At 35.3% G+C, this 20327-nt stretch overlaps 1 protein-coding gene across 4 annotated transcripts in view; it reads right to left on the bottom strand.

Annotated features, from left to right (window-relative positions):
• USO1 (USO1 vesicle transport factor) overlaps window positions 1-20327 on the bottom strand; it is a 93726-nt gene that overhangs the window by 36939 nt on the left and 36460 nt on the right. For all 4 annotated transcript variants that reach the window (XM_054485772.2, XM_063663763.1, XM_054485771.1 and 1 more), the window contains exons 4-8: window positions 19249-19325; window positions 6471-6571; window positions 6086-6188; window positions 5873-5928; window positions 2214-2334 (exon numbers count right to left, since the gene is read on the bottom strand). In XM_054485772.2, coding sequence (XP_054341747.1) covers window positions 2214-2334; window positions 5873-5928; window positions 6086-6188; window positions 6471-6571; window positions 19249-19325 — 458 coding nt within the window. The remainder of the gene's footprint in view (window positions 1-2213; window positions 2335-5872; window positions 5929-6085; window positions 6189-6470; window positions 6572-19248; window positions 19326-20327) is intronic.

Here is a 20327-nt window from a genome sequence, read left to right as displayed (position 1 = left end):
AAAAACTTTAATCAGCATACCCATATTCAAAGTAGTAGTTCTGGCCCTATTCCAAAGATTAGTACATAAATATACACCTTTATTTTATTACATTTAAGTTTAAAATGCTTAAGGTGCACATTTTAAATGCTTTTCAAGAATTCCTGATTTAACCAGACCTAATCTCTCCAGATTAGAGGCTTCCTCACCTCCTATTGAGGAACCACGTGGATCCTCATCTTATGAGGAGGAACCACTTTATCTGCCTCTTAGGTAGGACCATAAATATCTATTAAATATGGTCTGCCATTAGGACCATCTGAAGGCTTTGAAGGAAAAAGCATGTCAAAAGCCCTCACTACAACTGGCAGGCCTTCTTTCCAGCATGCATCTTAGTGAACCCTAGAGCCTTAATGGCCACTATCACTTACAAAGAGCCACTGAAACTTGTCTTAGCCAACTAGGAAAAGTTAGCGAATTCTACCTTTCCTTAAAACCCTATTTTCTTCAATTGCCTCCAAAAATGTACACCTCTCTGTTCATCTCTGCTTTCCCAGTTTTTCATTTTACAGCAGTTTGCATTTCCCCTCTCCCATTTAATCTCCTTTCAAACCCTTTCATGATGCCATTGCCAACTCTCAAATATTGGTTAATAAAACATGCTATAACCTCAACTATATCTTGAAATGCTCCATTTCTTTAAAGAATCTGCTTTATCCTGCAATGTTCTCAAGTGAAAGTAATTCATGTTCTCAATCCCATGTACCTTAGAGTCAGTATGTTGAATCTATGACCCTCCCAGCCCAGTGTACTTTCAAGAGACCATAGTTCCTCTACTCTCATAAAAAACTCCTGTTCCCATGAGGCTTGGCTATATGGCTGTACCATCTCTTACTACTTCTCATTGCAGATATATAACAAATTCATAGTCACTATCCTTTGTCCATGGAAAACATCACTGGCATCTTGCTCAAAGTCTTCTTTCTCTAAGCTCTGCTGTCATACTTAATTTTAATTTCAACAGCAACCCGTCTAATACCTAAACCACTCAATTTTTTTGCCTCATCTTTGGCGATAATCCTCTCTTACTAAAACTTATTTTTGTGGCTCAAGTATTTACAACACATTTGTTCTGTGGCTTCCTTGAGTCTCTTGGCCCATCAACCAGATGCCTTTCTCCCCACTTTTAGAAACCCCCTTCTGTTTTTATTTCCTTCCCTATCTAGCTTAGATTATAGAGATCTTCGTTTCTTCCACTCTACAGAAGTGGAATAGGAATATACTATGTTCTCTTGTCTTATTGTCATTTCATAGCACCTTCCCAGAAAAGGCCCAACCCTGTGAAAAACTATGAGTTTTTTTTCTATATTTGCACCTAGGCAGCTGAGTGCCGCTAGGGGAGAAAATAAATTACACACTCAAGTAGTTGATGCTATTGTAAAATCATGGTGAATACCCTTAATGGGGCCCTTATCCCCCTTTTTATTTTTTTAAGGCAGAGTCTCATTCTGTTACCCAGGCTGGAGTACAGCAGTGCGATCTCAGCTCATTGCAATCTCTACCTGCCGGGTTCAAGTGATTCTCGTTTCTCAGCCTCCCAAGTAGCTGGGATTACAGGTTTTTACCCCCATGCCCAGCTAATTTTTGTATTTTTAGTAGAGACGAGGTTTTGCCATGTTGGCCTGACTGGTCTCGAACTCCTGGCCTAAAGTGATCCACCCACCTCAGCCTCCCAAAGTGCTGGCATTACAGGTATGAGCCATCAAGCCCAGCTGGGGTTCGTATCACTTTGAAAATCTTCCTGATTATAATAATTAACTAGCTCTCCTATTCTCCAAAAGACTATTTCTAACCTTTCCCATTAATTCTCAATTGTGTCCTCCCTATTCACTCAGTATATAATTCTGCCTTCAACTCAACTCCCTATCACCAAATCTGCAAAAGGACATGCATAATAATCTATAGCTTCAGAAAAATAGAAGAAACCTAGCAATACAGTATTTGAAGAGATATAGGTGAGATTTTCTAAATAAGGAAAGACACCAACCTAGATTGCAAAAGCCTAACAAATATGAAACAGGATAAAGAGAAATCGATAGTCAACATCCCATAGTGAAAGAAAAACAAAGAGTATAAATAAGAGTCCCCATTTCTCCCTCCAACTGTGTTCCCTGTACCCTAACAAGTCAGTGAGTACAAAAGGAATGTCTTCAAATAATTTCTTCATACTATACCTCCATCACTGTTCCCCTCCTCTGAAATAATGTCCAGTAGTCTCTCGAAAGCATTTTCAAAAGCAACAATTTTCTGGATTGCACCATTGCTTCTTGTTAGTGCCTGCAGTAGTAAGACGCCCTACAGAGAAGAAAGAGAATGTTTAGTGGAGTACAACATTTATGAGACACTTTTAAATTACTTCAAAAATCACAGAATTTTAGAACTGGCAGGGATTTTGCAAGCCCAACTCCTTTACTTTATACATAAGGAAAAAAAGAACAGAATAGTTAAGCAATTTGTCTCCCTAAGGTTATAAACCTCAAAGAGACAGACACTAGACTAGAATCCTCGTCTAACAATTCCTAGTTCAGTTATCTTTCAACTTTATGATATAAACATACTAGAATTCCTTTATACTCATTAACCACTACATAGCTTTCGTTGCAGCTAAAGAGTTGAACATGAAAGTATGTCTCAGGAATGCCACTGTACATGCTTCACAACAGTAATAATGAAAAACTTGCAATTCAATAATATAAATCAATGAACACCACCACATTCTAGTAGAGAAAGTTCGGAAATTCTTGTAAACATCTGGCCTCTAAATCCCCAAAACTTGATTCTAAGTCAAAAGAAAAAAGGAAGATGAAAATTGATGCTTTATGAATGGCATGTCCAACACCAGACAATTCACAGCAGCCTTTGCCTCTGACTTCCAGTTTTTCTCAGCTTCTGGTAAAGCTGGATATAGTTTATATATTTTATCATATCTTTATCATTCAAGAAAAACTCACCGTTACCCATTTTTGCTTATTTTGGTATTAAGCAATTTATGAGCCCCTAAGTATTAAATAATAGCATGATGGTAAAAGAGACAACAAATATTTTACGAAAAAAAGCACAGATATTATTGTAGAGGAAGAGGAATAGCAAACAGGTAGTAAAAAGTCCCACAGAGGCAAACTAGCTATTGGCTACCAGTATTGAGTAGGTAAGTATTCATATAAGACAAAAAATGCCTATGACTTTATTGGGTTTATTCCACTCATTTTCTTGTCAACTTTCAACATTAATATGAGAGAAAAAGGTGAAAACAGTTATTTTTGGATGTCAGATTCTCCCACGTAATGCTGCCAACTTCAGTTTAACTACTAACAAAGAGAAGAAGAAATACAGTGGAGAAAATATTTAGGCTCTGAGTTAGATAAAGTGGGTTTAAAAACTGGTTGCCCAAACACTGCCTGTTCCTCAAAAACGAATGAAATAAAAAAATAAAAAATTGGTTGCCCTACTGACTAGTTGTGCCAACTTTAAGCAAATTACATGAGTTTATAGTATACTCATGTAATATCTTTGTCACAGGGTTTGTATAAAGACTAAAGGAGACAAAATAAGTTCTATAGAACCCACTAGCTTTCAAGGTCTTAGTATATTTTAGTTTCTTTTCTCTTTATCCTCTTGGAATAGGTTTCTTAAAATAAAAAAAGGTTATAAAACATGTAAAAACCAATAATCTAGACATTACAACAAAAACAGAACTTAATCTGTGATCATAAAATTAATAAAAAACCAATATAAATAGACACTTATTTGTCTGTCTCAAATACAAGTTGAGGAAAAAAGGTTAGGAGCAGAATAAAAAGGTAAAGAGTTAAAGGAAAGCAGGAGATTTCAGAATTAATGCAGTGATTATTATTATTATTTTTTTGAGACAGAGTTACTTTCTTGTTGCCCAGGCTGGAGTGCAATGGCACAGTCTCGGCTCACTGCAACTTCTGCCTCCCAGGTTCAAGTGATTCTCCTGCCTCAGCCTCCCAAGTAGCTGGTATTACAGGTGCCCGCCACTATACCTAGTTAATTTTTTGTATTTTTAGTAGAGACAGGGTTTCACCATGTTGACCAGGCTGGTCTCAAACTCCTGACCTCAGGTGATCCACCCGTCTCGGCCTTCCAAAGTGCTGGGATTACAGGCGTGAGCCACCACGCCTGGCCTAATGCAGTTATTTTTTTTAAAGAGCACTTTTATATCTGAAAATGAAAAGAAGTGGTAATGAAATTAAAAGATGTGGGGAGACACAATTTATGATTTGCATGATATCCTCTTATTTAAACTGTGGGACATGAAAAGAATAGAACAGAAGCTTTAAAGATACACAGTCATATTTTAGTCAAGGAAAGATACCCCAAATTTCTAATAGATAGATACCTATTTAAATAAGACAATTCTTTAAAATGACATTTAAATACTAAAGAATAAAAAATGTCCTTCTTGGCCGGGTGCGGTGGCTCACACCTGTAATCCCAGCACTTTGGGAGGTCAAGGTGGGTGGATCACAAGGTCAGGAGTTTGAGACCAGCCTGGCCAATATGGTGAAACCCTGTCTCTACTAAAAATACAAAAAAATTAGTGGCACATGCCTGTAATCCCAGCTACTCGGCAGGCTGAGGCAGGAGAATTGCTTGAATCTGGGAGGCAGAGGTTGCAATCAGCCAAGATGGCGCCACTGCACTCCAGCCTGGGTGACAGAGCAAGACTCCGTCTCAAAAAAAAAAAAAAAAAAAAAAAAAAGTCCTTCTTGTAAGTTACATACTGTATTAAGTTCACTACCTATAATACTGAATTGATAGACATATTACAAAATTTTAAGTACAACAAATTTAATAACTGTATCCATAGACCAGGAGTTAAGAATGCTTCAGTTTTGTCTCTGCTTTGTCATTAACCAGTTATAAGGCTAAGAGCAATCCAAATGATATTTACTAAAACTTAGGATGAAAAAGTAACAGGGCCAATACCACAAATAAAAAGATGAGTAAGACATGGCTAACAAAGAACACTTAACTTCACTTGGTTTCTGTGGGCCTTGGGCATTTCACTATAAATATGGGGATTCAATCAGCTTGATATGATCTCCTAGCTCCAGAATTTAATTTTTCTAATTGCTATTTTAAGTATTACAGAATTTTTATCAAGCTGTAGGTAACAATAGAGAAAAATGCTTATGCAACAAAACATACAGCATCAATATGAAATATTCAAACTTATATGCAAATATAAAATAAATCAGAATGGAAAATAAGTCCAGAGCAAATCATGCTCCATGATTAACAAGGCAAATTCTTAGAAATACACACTCAATCAAATAAGGGCAAGGATTCCAAATGTAATGCTTTGTTGGGTTTACACAGTTCAATATCTGGAGGTATCTCCGCTACTCTTTAGGAGGAAAAGGAAGTTCTGGAGGTAGAGTTTGGTGTCAAATACAACCTTTCAGCAGATAGTATAAGAAATCCTAAACTAATGGAAGAAATAAATTTGAATGGCAAAATGGTTTGTCTAACCCAAAATACTGGATAGCCAGGAAAGAATGAAACAATGTGACCTTGTATACAACTTTAAAAGGTCATTACTCCAGCCAGGCTCGGTGGCTCATGTCTGTAATCCCAGCATCTTGGGAGGCCAAGACAGGAGGACTGCTTGAGCCCAGAAATTCAAGACCAACCTGGGCAACAAAGAGAGACCCCCATCTCTATTTATTAATTTTTAATTTTTTTAAAAAAAGGTCATTACTCCAACTTTCTAAATTTAACTTCCTAAAACTCAACAACAAGGATTTCATTTGCAAGAGAAAAAAAAGCCACATATTTTTGTATTTCTTTTTGAAATTTAACTTACATCATTACGTATAACTTCCCTGGAATCCGCTAGTAAGTCCATCAATCTTGAAACACCTAGAACATACAACCATGTGAAAAATGCTAGCAGACCAAAAATACAAATAGTGACTCAAATTATTAACAATTTACTAACACACCATTTCAGTCCCTTTCTCTAGGAAATGATACTCACGCTTTAATCAAAATAATATAAAAAAGATAAGTCACTTACCCATAGGACTGACTAAAATAATTTGTTGCACCTGAGGTCCTAGTTGTTTTAAAAGAGAAGTAAGAAGCTTCACACCAGGCCAGCGGACATGGAAATCAAACTCCTGCAATGTAAGAATTCAAAATATTTAACATCTGTAATTCACATTTTCAAGAAAAACATTTTTTCCACTAATAACTTGTATCAGAAACTACAAGTAAAACATGGAAGTTTAGCATACTTTAAGTGATTACATAGTTCTTGAAACATGCATGTGGATCTCTTGCTATAATACAATAAACTTCACTACCTTTAAAGGTATATACATGTTACTTCCTCAATAACATCCAAAAGGCAACAAAAGCAGCTTATTAAGATGACAAAAACATCAAGGTTCCCTATTTACCTCCAATAAAGATAACAGAAGAGTGACATTTTCTTGCTGCTTAATGAAAATTTCTGTAAATTGGCTTCCCAAATCTTCACTCTGTCTTGTGGAATTTTCTTCTGTAATATTCAAAAATAAAGAATTTCAATTTAATAGTAGGTTATTTTAAAATATCCTTTCATTGAAGAGTTAAGCATGAATGATAATTTTCCTGGTAAACAATTCAACACTGGAACAGTGTGGCTGGTAGCAATATCACAATTATTATGTAAAGCTATATCCTTAAAATAATGTTCAACTTCATTTAAATACATTTTATTGGTTAAATGTTTAAATATGATATCTAAAAAAAGGATATTTAAATATTCATATTTTCTCAAGGACATTTTTAGGTTACCCTTCTATTAGGGCATAAGGAAACAATTTGGGATAGAAATAGTCTATCTAGAATGTGGTAGTGGTTATGCTTCTGTATACTTCTGCCCAAACTCAGACTACAATTCAGAGTAAATTTTATTGTATATAAGTTGTATCTCAAAACCCTTGTCCCCAAAACAATATTGAACATATAGTCCTTGCTGACTGTTAGTGTTACTGGGTTAAATAATTTAATCATTAAATTAAACCAATCTACTCCAGATTTCTCAGTATCTTTTTCATATATATATATCCTACAAAATTCTTTGGCAATAAAATCAGAATTTGACATCTAATTTCTCACTTATTGTTTAAAGGATTTTACATTTGTCTTTAATGTTTAAATGTCTTTTAATTAAAGTATTTGTTGTCTCAATGTACTATGTCAAAAAAAAAGGATCACTAAAAATGAAAGCAACAACTGCCAGAGCAAACTACTTAAGATCTGCCTATATTATAAACTCAAATTAGAGATGCAAACATACTACTTCCCATTCTCTCACTCACACCAGACACAGCTAATTAATCACAGCATTAGCTGAGCATCAGAATACTTTTCCATATAGTACTCCACTAAGTGACTATCAGCCAATGGAGCTGAAAGTCAAGGTCAAACCCATTATCCCTCAGAAAATTCTTTTCTAAATGTGAGGAAAAAAAGCCAGCAGACGACAGGAAAAGCAAAGCAATCCAAGATTGACAGTCATAATCCCATCTAATTGTTTATAGAGGAAAAAGAAGAGACCAGAAGTAGAAATGAAATGTTTTCCAGTTGATTAATTACCTAAATATGCTGGGTTTATCCTTCAGAAACTCCAAGAAATATTTCTCTTAATCATCTCTTATATCAGTAAAAGAATTCACTGCTTTTGAGCCTGAAAACCATATTATTTAAACAAAAAAAAATACTTTAGTTTTAAAAAGATTACTCCAGTTGCTATGCTGAGAACACACTGTCAGCGAGTAAGGAAAACAGGGAGACAGGTCAGGAGGCATAATCAAGATAAGAGTCACGTGATGGTGGCTTAGACCTTAGATGTCATAATTTTTATTACAAAGGAATATGATTTGTTGACATGTTGCACAGAGGAGTGTGGGGGGCCAGGGGGAAAGAAAAGAAAGAGTGATTCCAAGCTTTTGGCCTAAAGAACTAGAAGGATAGGGTTGCCATTTACTGAGATCGGAAACACTGTGGGAGAAGCAAGCTGGAAGTACACAGAGAATCAGAAGTTTAGTTTTGGACATATTAAGTTTGAGATACCTTATAAAAATCCAAGTGGATATACCAAGTAAGAAGCTGGATAAATACTAACATAGATATCAGTGGAGAAGTCTGTGTTGGATACACACATTAGAGTGGTAAACATATAAATGATATTTAAAGTCACAAGACTGGATGACAAAGTGCAACTACAAAAACCTTACAGCTAACATCATACTTAATGGTGAAAGACTGAATGTTTTCCTCTTTAAGATCAGAAGGAGGCAAGAATGTCCAGTCTCATCAATTCTAGTCAACATTGTACTGAAGCTCCTAGTCAGTGCCATAAGGCAGGAAAAAGAAAAGGCATACAGATTAGAAAAGAAGAAGTAAAACTGTCTTTATTTACAGATGACATGTTTGTCTATGAGGAAAATCCTATGGAATCTACAAAAGAGCTAATAGAACTAATAAGTAAGCTTAGCAAGTTGCAGGATAAAAGGTCATACACAAAATTAATTGTATTTCTATTAATAGATACTACTAATGACAATTAGAAATTAAAATTCAAAAAACAGTACCACTTTCAATAGCATCAACAAAAACATTTGACAATAGGTGTGCGCTACTTACACTCTGAAAACTCCAAAACACTGCTGAGAGAAATTGAACAGGCCAGGCACAGTGGCTCCCACCTGTAATCCTAGCATTTTGGGAGGCTGAAGCAGAATTGTTTAAGCTCAGGAATTCAAGACCAGCCTGGGCAACATAGTGAGAACTTGTCTCTACAAAAAATAAAAATTTAGGCTGGCTTGGTGGCGCATGCCTGTAGTCCCAGCTACTCGGGAGGCTGAGGTGGGAGGATCCCTTGAGCTCAGGAGTTAGAGGCTGCAGTGAGCTATGATTGTACCACTGAACTCTAGCCTGGGTGACAAAGTAAGACCCTGTCCCAAAAAAGGAGAAGAAAAAAAAAGAAATTAAAGAAGACCTGCAAAAATAGAGATATACTGTGTTCTTGTATTAGAAGGTGCAATATTTTTATGTCAGTTTTTCACAAATTGATCTACAGTCAACAGAATCCCAAATTCTCAGTTGACCTTTTTTGTAGAAATTCACAAGCTGATTCTAAAATTGGTTTGCAAATGCAAAAAACCTAAAACAGCCAAAACAATTCTGAGCAACAAAGTTAGAGGACTTAACACTACATAATTTCAAGATTTATTATACAGCTACAGTAATCAACATGATGTGCCATGTATAGATCAACAGAAGAGAATAAACCAGAAATACACCTATTAACTCAAAATGGATGATCTCCTGACCTTGTGATCTGCTCGCCTCAGCCTCCCGAGTTGCTGGGACTTCAGGCGCCTGCTACCACGCCCGGCTAATTTTTTGTATGTTTAGTATAGATGGGGTTTCACCGTGTTAGCCAGGATGGTCTCCATCTCCTGACCTTGTGATCCGCCTGCCTCGGCCTCCCAAAGTGCTGGGATTACAGGCGTGAGCCACTGTGCCCGGCCAAGAGTTACGAAACTTTTAAAAGAAAACAGCCGGGCGTGTTTATACATATATCAAAAGTTATCAAATTGTTTATTTACATATGTTCATTATTTTACATTAATTAGATGTCAATAAAGCTGTATGTGTGTTGGGGGTATCTAAGTAAAGATACTGAGTGAATATTTGAATATATGATGAACTTCAGTGGAGAGGTCTGGGTTGGACATACACATTTGAGTGGCAAGTATATAAATTATATTTGAAGTTACAAGCCTAGATGAAATCAACAAGGGAGGGAAGGTGAAAGGAAAGAAATCTGTGCCCTGTGGCATTCCAATATTAAGAGGTTGGGGAGATGAGGAGGAAAACTGCGAAGGAGACAGAGAGTAACCAATGAAAAAGGAAGAAAGCCAGGAGACTTCGGAGACTGACAAACAAATAAAGAAAGTACTCAATGAGAAAGGAGTGACTATCAAATACTAATGATAGGTAGAATCCCCTCTCAACTTCAAGAAATGAACTACATTACTAACACATGTAGAGGTAATTTCCATTCATTTACAAAATGACTAGGGTTGAGTAGTTAAATACTTTCCTGAGTAGCAGTACAGTATAATGGAAGAAGCTCACAAAGATTTTTGAGTAAGACCAGTTAAACTCATATTCAACCACTTAATAGCCATGTTACTTTGGGCAAGTAGCCTAACTCTGTCAAGTCTCAGTTTCCTTATTTGTAAAATGGAGATAATGTCTTCACATGGGGTTTTCCGTGAGGATTTAAAATAAGTAAAACATCTAGCATAGGGCTTTGTAAATAATGTGCTCAATAAATAGAAGCATTGTCATCATCACCATCATCAAAATCATCATCCCCAAGACAGGATTTCTCAACCTTGGCACTATGGACATTTCTGGCCAGGTACGTCTTTGCTGTATGACCTCCCCGTGCAGTTTAAGTTGTTTAGCACTGTCCCTGGCCTTACCCACTAGACGCAGTAGCATTCTCTTACTTCCTCTTACCGTGATAACCAAAAATGTCTCCAGACATTGCCGAATGTACTAGGAGTGGGGTAAAGGAGGGTAAATTGCCCTCACTTGAGAACCATGGTCGTAAGATTTACAACATAAGCTATATATGTATTACTAAGTTTTCAAATGAAACAGAACCTAACAATCTTCCTTTGATGATTCAGAATTTTGGATTCTTATAAGGTTATCATTAATAAGTATTATCACCAAGATGCAAAAGATGTAAGAAAAAGTATATCCTATATTTCCAGAAAGTTGTAAGTCTTGATATTTTACCTTATATTTCTCTCTTTCTCATAAAAGTTATATGCAAACTATCAAAAAAAGTAACTGAGTTCATGATTGGACTCTAAATAAAAGCAAATTCACTGTATTTTAATTGAAGTTTTATATTTTAGGTTAGTGGTGGCTTCAGAAGAATTATATCGGGAAGCAGTCACTACTTCCACTTCAGGAAAACAGGTAGAGGAGAGGATAAAAGGATAAAAACCAACCAAACAAACAAAAAACAAACACCAAAAGTACACTTGAAAGCTATCATGTTATTACATAATCACAGATATACTGAGGGTATTAAGTGAAGGTGGCAGAGGGTTGATGCTACAAAGGCCTGATAATAATCATAAGGAAGCCTAATACTCAAACATAACTAGAATGGACTCAAGGGACATTCTCTGCTACAGATCTGCTTAAAGGATTTCCTGTTGTTCCTTTGTGAGCTGATAAAATTGTGTCCTAATTACTTACACACGCTTGAAGGTAAAATCTTGCTTGGTAAATTGTGATTTTCAAAGCTCCAAGGTGAACTTATGAACGGAGTTGAAAAAACAAAAACAAAAAAAGAACTGGTACCAGGTAAGCAGCAAGAACTGCACATCCTTCCCATTTTATTTACAAACTGACAGGATGATGGAAAAGGAGACTGTGAAAAAATTGGAAAAGATAATGGGAACTTGGGAGCTGGTAGAATCTTTTGAAAACTTTCATCTTTAGAATCAGCTATGAACAGAAGTCCTGATTCCCACAGTATGGTAAATGCTACGTACCCAATAAAATCTCACAAGAGCTGGTGGGCTAATGAAACTACCTTGTTTTTTAAGCCACCCCAGAACCCTAACAAATCACGGTGATGTTAGCCAAATTCTAGTGAAACTGTATATAGATAGTTTTTTATCTATATATAAAAAAGCAGATAAAGAAATTACACAAAAAGGGCCCATGGGGAATGCATGTGAAATAAATTGTTCTCCAAATACATGAGAAATCTATGTTCAAAAGACAAGTAATATTCTCTCTCAGAATTGTCTCCCTCTAGAAATTAAAATCACAGCAATATTAACTTAGTCATGGGTGCTTTGTAGGGCTATTTTCCATTTGCATATATTCATATTTGTTGAATGAGACATATAACTTTAAAAATCATGTGTTTGAAAGTAATTTATAGCATAATTATTTTTTATCTCAGTGGTGTGAAGATAGCAGAGAATGAAAACTTGACTATAAACAAAAGACAGTAATGTGAGTGAGTGAAGCAGGCTAACATTAGAGGATGGGGAGTATATGCCCTGTCTAAGGAAAACAGCAGTTACTCAACTCCAGCTGCCTGTTGCCATGTAGGAATGCAGATCCAGGTATTGTCAATCTTCAGGTTTTTTCAAAAAAGAAGTCTAAAATACAAACATTGACACAAGCTCCCAAATTATAAGTGGCAACTTATTCACCTTACTTAAAATGCTGCCTTGCTTACAAGAAAGACAATGCCCTTGGGCCAAAAGTTTGTGACCTCATGAGAAAAGCTAAAAATTATAGTTATTGACATTTGGGAAACCATTAAAAATTATAAACTAATCTAAAAAGGAAGAAAAAAAACCACATAAAGACTTGATGGATTCTTCCCCTAAAATGAATTTTAAAATGCTGAAATATTTTTATATATGTAAACATAAACAACTAACCAAGCCTTGGTTAGTATATTTCAAAACAAAGGATGGTGTGGCATGTTAATAGGTACATGGCAGAAGTAAGCCCCTGTGGACAAATATATTTGGATTAAACAAAGTTGAATAGGATTTTTCACTGCAGGCTTCTCAGCACTTACTATACCAGTGTAAATTTTATGAAGCTTCAGAGGGGAATATAGTATTTATGTTTATTTAACTATGAACCCGTTTTAATACAGAACACTCTCTAGAACTTCTGTGCTATGCTTTAAGGAACTCAGGTCTAATACCAGAAAAAGTTTAATTCAGTGTTTGCACTGGGCACAAGCAAATAACTTAGCAAGAAGTAGAGTTAATATATTTAATTTATTCTGTAGCTATATTGTATAACATGCTGTAGCTTATCAGTATAGAATTAAATTTACATTTTGAATTGAACTAGTAAAATATGGTCCTATTCCAAGGATCAATGGTTCCTTCTGGTTTAACACTGTCAATTTTAAAAAGTGTGAGATATACGCCATTTCTTTTAAGTTACAGTCATAAGACAGCACTTCTGAACTTTAATGAAGTATCCCCAAATTAGCTAAGCAATTAAGGTAATACACAAAGCTTTATGTGTAGCAGTAAATTAAGCTACAACTACTATAAACTACTATACTAATATCTAAAAGTTGTGAACAAAAACTACAACCATGAGAAATTATACCAATTATACGTGTAAGCAAAGGCATGAAACAAGTAAACCATCTTCTCTCATCATTAATCATTAGATTACAACCTTTAGAGCTAAGTTTTTTATAGCCTATAGTTTATATATTATATTGTGTATTTATAACCTATAAATGACCATTTATTGTAAGGTAAATGAAAAAATAAGATAAAAATGAAATGGCCCTTTGTTACCATAGTAAAAATAAATTTAAGATGGGAATGTAAAATAAAAAAATGCCCGTTCTAAGTACTTACACAGATGCTCCTCAACTTACAACGGGGTTATGTCCTGATAAGCCCATCATAAACTGAAAATATCATAGGTTGAAAATGTATTTAATATGTTTAACCTACTTTAAATGTGCCCAGAACACTTACATTATCCTACAGCTGGGCAAAATATAACAGAAATCCTATTTTATAATAAAGTATTGACTATCTCATGTAATTTGCTGAATACTGTACTGAAGGTGAAAAAACAGAATGGTAGTATGGGTACTCGAAGTATAGATTCTACTGAATGTATATCGCTTTCACACCATCGTTAAGTCAAAAAATCATGAAGTTGAACCATCATCTGTCTGTATAGCTCTGGATAGTTTTCAGGCCTGTTTATATGACTGACATTTAAGTACACATGCATAGATACATTTACTCTTAAAATGTATTTCTAGTAGAACTTTTTCCAGAGGTGTAAACAATATTTAAAAACATTTCTGGATCTTCTCTTTGGAATTCTATTCTATACTAAGTTCACAATCTATATTATGAAGAAAAGAAATTGCTTTATAAAAGGAGATATCCTAATAAAAACAGTCCTAACTCAGAGTGAAGAAATATCAAATAATCTTCGTTTATACTGGTAATTAAACAGGTACACGTATACTTTTTTTGTTGTTTTTGTTTTGAGACGGAGTCTCACACTGTCGCCCAGGCTGGAGTGCAGTGGCGCGATCTCTGCTCACTGCAAGCTCTGCCTCCCAGGTTCACACCATTCTCCTGCCTCAGCCTCCCAAGTAGCTGGGACTACAGGGGCCCGCCACCACGCCTGGCTAATTTTTTGTATTTTTAGTAGAGACGGGGTTTCACCGTGTTAGCCAGGATGGTCTTGATCTTCTGACCTTGTGATCTGCCTGCCTCAGCCTCCCAAAGTGCTGGCATTACAGGCGTGAGCCACTGTACCTGGCCAGGTACATGTATACTTTTTAACATTTATCTGAATATTCTATAAACTAGTTTTGTGAATTATATGATTTAATAAAGAACCCAGTCAGAAAAATAAAGAAAAACTGGCCACAATTTATTGAATTAAAAATCTAAGAAATACTTTAAAAAAAAAAAAGGAAGGAAAAAATGTATTTAAAAATATTGTTCTGGCTGGGCGTGGTGGCTCACGCCTGTAATCCCAACACTTTGGGAGGCCAAGGAGGGCGGATCACGAATTCTGGAGATCGAGACCATCCTGGCCAATATAGTGATACCCTGTCTCTACTAAAAATACAAAAATTAGCTGGGTGTGGTGGCGCTAATCCCAGCTACTTGGGAGGCTGAGGCACGAGAATCACTTGAACACAGGAGGCAGAGGTTGCAGTGAGCCAAGACTGCGCCACTGTACTCTAGCCTGGCAACAGAGTGAGACTCTGTCTAAAAAAAAAAAAAAAAAAAAAAATTGTAAAATTGTTCTTCTACTTACTCAATGATACAAGTTACATCATCTCTGGGCTTCCATTTTCTTTCTCATCTTTAGAAAGTAGAAAAATACCACCTACCTCACTGGCTGCTATGAGGATTACATAAGATAAACATGAAAGGACTCTATAAATTTTAAAGCTCTCTACAAACATGATATCACAATAATAGAAACAACTACTGATCTTTACTACCCAACAAGGAAACAGCTTGACAAGAGTCAAGGCACAATGCTCTGGTATCATCTGATGTCAAACAAGGGATTCAAATGTCACAAAAGGTAATGCTTCATACTTTAATAAGTTAGTTTGTTAGTATTTTTATTATATATAGGCAACTTTGTTATGTACCTTTTAAACACTGCTTTAGATAAGAATATTTCCTTCTTCATTTAAAAAAGTTAAGCACCTCAAGGAAATTGGTAAAACAAAACAAACCAAAAAAACTTGGTTACTTTAGTTATGAAGAAAACAAATATCAATGTTAAAAGCAAATGAAACTTGAAAGAGATTAGAGAGAAGAAAATAAAAAAAATTAGTGAGTTCTATGAGTTAATGTAAGAAATGTCAGTAACTAAAACATCATTACTGAGTATGCATTATTTTAAAGGGACAATATCAATATACATTCTCCAAACTAGAATACCTTCCAGTTCTTACTGAATATAGGTAAAAAATATATGTATACATATTCAAATATTACTTTTATAGATTTTTTTTGCTGCTGTTTTTTAGAGGCAGGGTTTCACTATGTTGTCTAGCCTTGAGTGCAGTGGGTATTCACAGGTGCAATCACTGCTCACTGCAGCCTCGAACTCCTGGGCTCAAATGATTTTCCCACTTTAGTCTCCCAAGTAGTTGGGACTACAGGCATGCACCACTGCACTTGGCAAGTATTTTTAAATGAACTGTCTAAAAACTTTTTTCCAGGAAATACACACAAAGTAATTTTGAATAAATTGTCCTACCACAGAAAAAGCTTTAATTTTTATTTATTTATTTATTTATTTATTTATTTATTTTTGAGATGAGTCATGCTCTGTTGCCCAGGCTGGATTGTGCAGTGGCACAATCTTAGCTCATTGCAACCTCCGTCTCCTGGGTTCAAGCAATTCTCCTGCCTCAGCCTCCCAAGCAACCGGGATTACAGGCACCAGCCACCACACCTGGCTAATTTTTGTATTTTTAGTAGAGACAGGGTTTCACCACGCTGGTCAGGCTGGTCTTGAACTCCTGACCTCAAGTGATCCGCCCGCCTTGGCCTCCCAAAGTTCTGGGATTACAAGTGTGAGCCACCACGCCTGGCCAGAAAAAGCTTTAATTTTATTTAAAGGTGTGCTAGAATATTTTATGTGTTCTGGACAGTAAACAGATTTAGTAGCTGCAGAAATAATAGTAATGTAAATTTATTAAATATTCCTCTTCAATTAAAGAATTCTTATATAGTAAAACAAATTTCAGATTTTTTTTTACCAGCCAGAAGAAACAGTACTTGACAGTGTCCTTTTATATTATCAGAAACTATGCCTAAAGGCATCATGCATATGTAAATGCAATCTTTTACCTTCAACATCATCTGAAAAGGTAGACAAAAATAAATAAATAAAAAGCAGGTGATAAAGACAACAGTTTTTTAATGTAGTAGTATACACAATAAAATAGGAGCTTAAAAATGTTTAATAAGCTACATAATCCTTTGGAAGAAGAGATCCATATTTACTTTGGTCAAATACCTCAGATATACTAAAAGAGATTTAGCATATGCTATATTTTTAGGACTAGGAGACAGATTTATTATCATTAGACGGTTGTAAAATAGTCCTAAAGAACTCTAAAATGTAGTTCGTTATGTCAGCTAAGAATTACATTTCATAAAGCAATAAAAGCAAAGTATCAATAACAGAACTGAAGGACATGTCTCAATGTCTATTTTTATTTTTACTTTTTATTTTTTATTTTTATTTTATTTTTGAGACAGAGTCTCCCTCTGTTGCCCAGGCTGGAGTACAATGGTGCGATCTCGGCTCACTGCAACCTCCGCCTTCCGGGTTCAAGCGATTCTACTGCCTCAGCCTCCTGAGTAGCTGGGATTACAGGTGTGCACCACCACGCCCAGCTGATTTTGGTATTTTTAGTAGAGACAGGGTTTCACCATGTTGGTGACGCTGGTCTCGAACTCCTGACCTCAGGTGATCCACCCGCCTTGGCCTCCCAAAGTGCTGGAATTACAGGTGTGAGCCACCACGCCTGGCCTATTTTTTTTTTTTTTTTTTAAGACAGAGTCTTGTTCTGTTACCCAGGCTGGAGTGCAGTGGCACGATCTTGGCTCACTCCAACCTGTGCCTCCTGGGTTCCAGCAATTCTCCTGCCTCAGCTTCCTGAGTAGCTGGGATTACAGGTGTGTGCGACCATGCCCAGCTAATTTTTGTATTTTTAGTAAAGACAAGGTTTCACCATGTTGGCCAGGCTGGTCTCGAACTCCTGACCTCAAGTGATCCACCCGCCTCGGCCTCCCAAAGTGCTGGGATTACAGGCGTGAGCCACCGTGCCCGGCCCAATGTCTACTTTTTAACTGACTCTTTCAGGATGACTAAATTTTCAGGGAAAAAAAAAAAAAAAAAAAAGGTCCTTCCTTAATAAAAGTGATTCTATTACTGTTTATCCAAAGGATCATTTTTGGATGCTAAATTACAGAACCTAAAAACACAAAGAAAAATGAAACAGGTGGGCTCTAAACATGATTATAAATTTATAACAAAAAAAAAACCTCCTAACTAAAAAATATTGTTGCTACACATTTTTTTAAGAACAGAAAAAATTACCCCATCAAATTAACTAGAAAAAGAGCTAAATTTTTAATCTGAAACAACTAAGGGGGACAAAAGGAAAGAAAAGACTGTAATTTTTTGAAATGTATTTGAACAACTGCGTTGCATCTAATTTTCTCATTGTAGAAATAATTAGGGAAAATAAGTATCTTTTTCTTCAAAGTATATTCTTGTGTGTATTGTATCTATGTATTGTCATGTGACTGACAACCTCTTTTTCCATGGGTACCAAATTACATTTACTAAATATTTTTCACCCTTAAGAAATTAATAAAGTTAAGCTATAGGATAGATACCATGGAGAAATTCGTTAAAAAAAATTTTTTTTAATGAGGTGGGGTCTCACTTATGTTGCCCAGGCTGGTCTCGAACTCCTAGGTTCAAGCAATCCTTCCACTCCAGCCTCCCAAAGTGCTGGGATTGCAGACATGAGCCATAACACCCAGCCAAAATAAAAGTTTTTTAAAAAGGATATTTATGTCTAAGAAATTGTGACTATGCAACATGATCCAGTTTCAGATGTTCTCAATACTAGTATTCTGTGAAGTTAATATTGACATATATTCCTGCTCTACTTTTATTTTAATAAAATATGAGCAAAGTAAATATGTATCTATACTTCTTTATTATTTGTCTACTCAGAATTTTGAGAGATATATAACTTCAGTCTAAATTAAGATTTATAAAATGTATGAATATATCCACTGTTCTGACTTTACAGAATAAGGAAAAATCTACTATGTCCTACTGTAACAGCCAATTTGATATGACAAATACACTCTTCAACAGAATTGTGAAATGTTACTGCATATGTTTTGCAACATATAGAACAAAATGTACACAGGACAAAATGTATACAGACTTCCAATCAAGCTTCACACAGTGACAATAAATAAAAGACAGATAACGTTACGTTAAGTGCGCAAGTATTTTAAAACAAAAAAGAAAATGAATGTGCCAAAGAAATGTGTGGATTTCAAACCGATTTATAGCAATGTTCACCAAACAGACATAATGTAAAGAAAAAAAATCTAAATTTAAGAAATTGTTGCACTTTATAAATTAACGTAAGTCCTATGTAAAAAGTTTAAGTATTTATTAGGAAAAACCCTCTAATTTTATATTGCTCACTAGATAATAATATATATTTTCAATCAATAGCCATAAATAATTATTTAATCCAGAACTGGCTAATATGCATACTGCCTAACTAAAACCAAACACAAGCAGGCAAAAATATTACTTAAAAAGAAGGATCTTATTTCATCTCACTATAATGTTCCGACTTACACACAAAGCAATCATCCTAAAGACACTTTTCTAGATCTAAGCCTATGTGTTTATTAAATTTTTTAATGAAAAAAGTAAAAAAACTCATACATTTATAAAATAAGTCCAACTTTAAAACCAGCAAAATTAGCACAACCCAGTTGATTTTATGTACAGAAAACACAGTAAAAATAACTGGAAACTTACCTACTTCTTCTTCTTCTTCATTAGATATTATATTATACAGTGTGTCCAAAGCATAACCTATTATTTCAGAATCCGAACTGGAAAAAAGAAATTATTACACTTATACACTGCTGATGAGAGTGTAAAATGTTATGACCATTTTTAGTTATTTGGCAATTTTAGAAAATTCCATTTCTAAAGGCCTACTCTAAGAAAATATCAGAGTGCAAACTGTAAAAAACGTGTAAAGTTTTATTTCTAATTGTGAAAATTTAGAAGCAACCTAAATGCTCAATAATAAAAAAACACAGTATGGCAAATTCATACATATAAGGCAGCAATTTTAAAAATGTATTTTTTTTTACTTTGAACCCTGAGAAGCTATAAAAGGTATTTCCAAAGAATATGTAGTGACATGATAATTTTAAAAATTCTTGATATAATACCAAGTGGAAAAATATAAAAATTTATGCACAGAGTTATCCCATTTAGTAAAATATATACGTGTACGTTTGTATCTATGTATATTTTAAAACATTATAAATTTATAAAATAAGTGCAACTTTAAAACCAGCAAAACTAGCACGACTCAGTTAATTTTATGTGTGTCTATGTATGTTTACGTATGTGTATATATGTATACACATATAAAAATCTAACTTCATATCTAGAGGAACAAAGTAGACTTAAAAATATAAAGAAAATTAACTGTTATCTCTAGTTCAACTACTAGAGTGTTTTGCTTCTTTATATATTATTTTCTTAAAAAAAAATCTTATGGTGCCCAGTGCGGTTGCTCACGCCTGTAATCCCAGCACTTTGGGAGGCTGAGGCAGGTGGATCACCTGAGGTTGGGAGTTCGAGATCAGCCTGACCAACAGTAGAGACAGAGAAAGCCCGTCTCTATTAAAAATACAAAATTAGCCGGGTGTGGTGGTGCATGCCTGTAACCCCAGCTGCTCGGGAGGCTGAGGCAGGAAAATAGCCTGAACCAGGGAGGCAGAGGTTGCAGTGAGCCGAGATTGTGCCACTGCACTCTAGCCTGGGCAACAAGAGCAAAACTCCGTCTCAAAAAAAAAAAAAAAAAATTCTTATGGTGG

Source organism: Pongo pygmaeus, chromosome 3 (genome assembly GCF_028885625.2).
Source record: "Pongo pygmaeus isolate AG05252 chromosome 3, NHGRI_mPonPyg2-v2.0_pri, whole genome shotgun sequence".
Lineage (NCBI taxonomy): Eukaryota > Metazoa > Chordata > Mammalia > Primates > Hominidae > Pongo > Pongo pygmaeus.
This window is presented reverse-complemented; position numbering and strand designations above follow the sequence as displayed.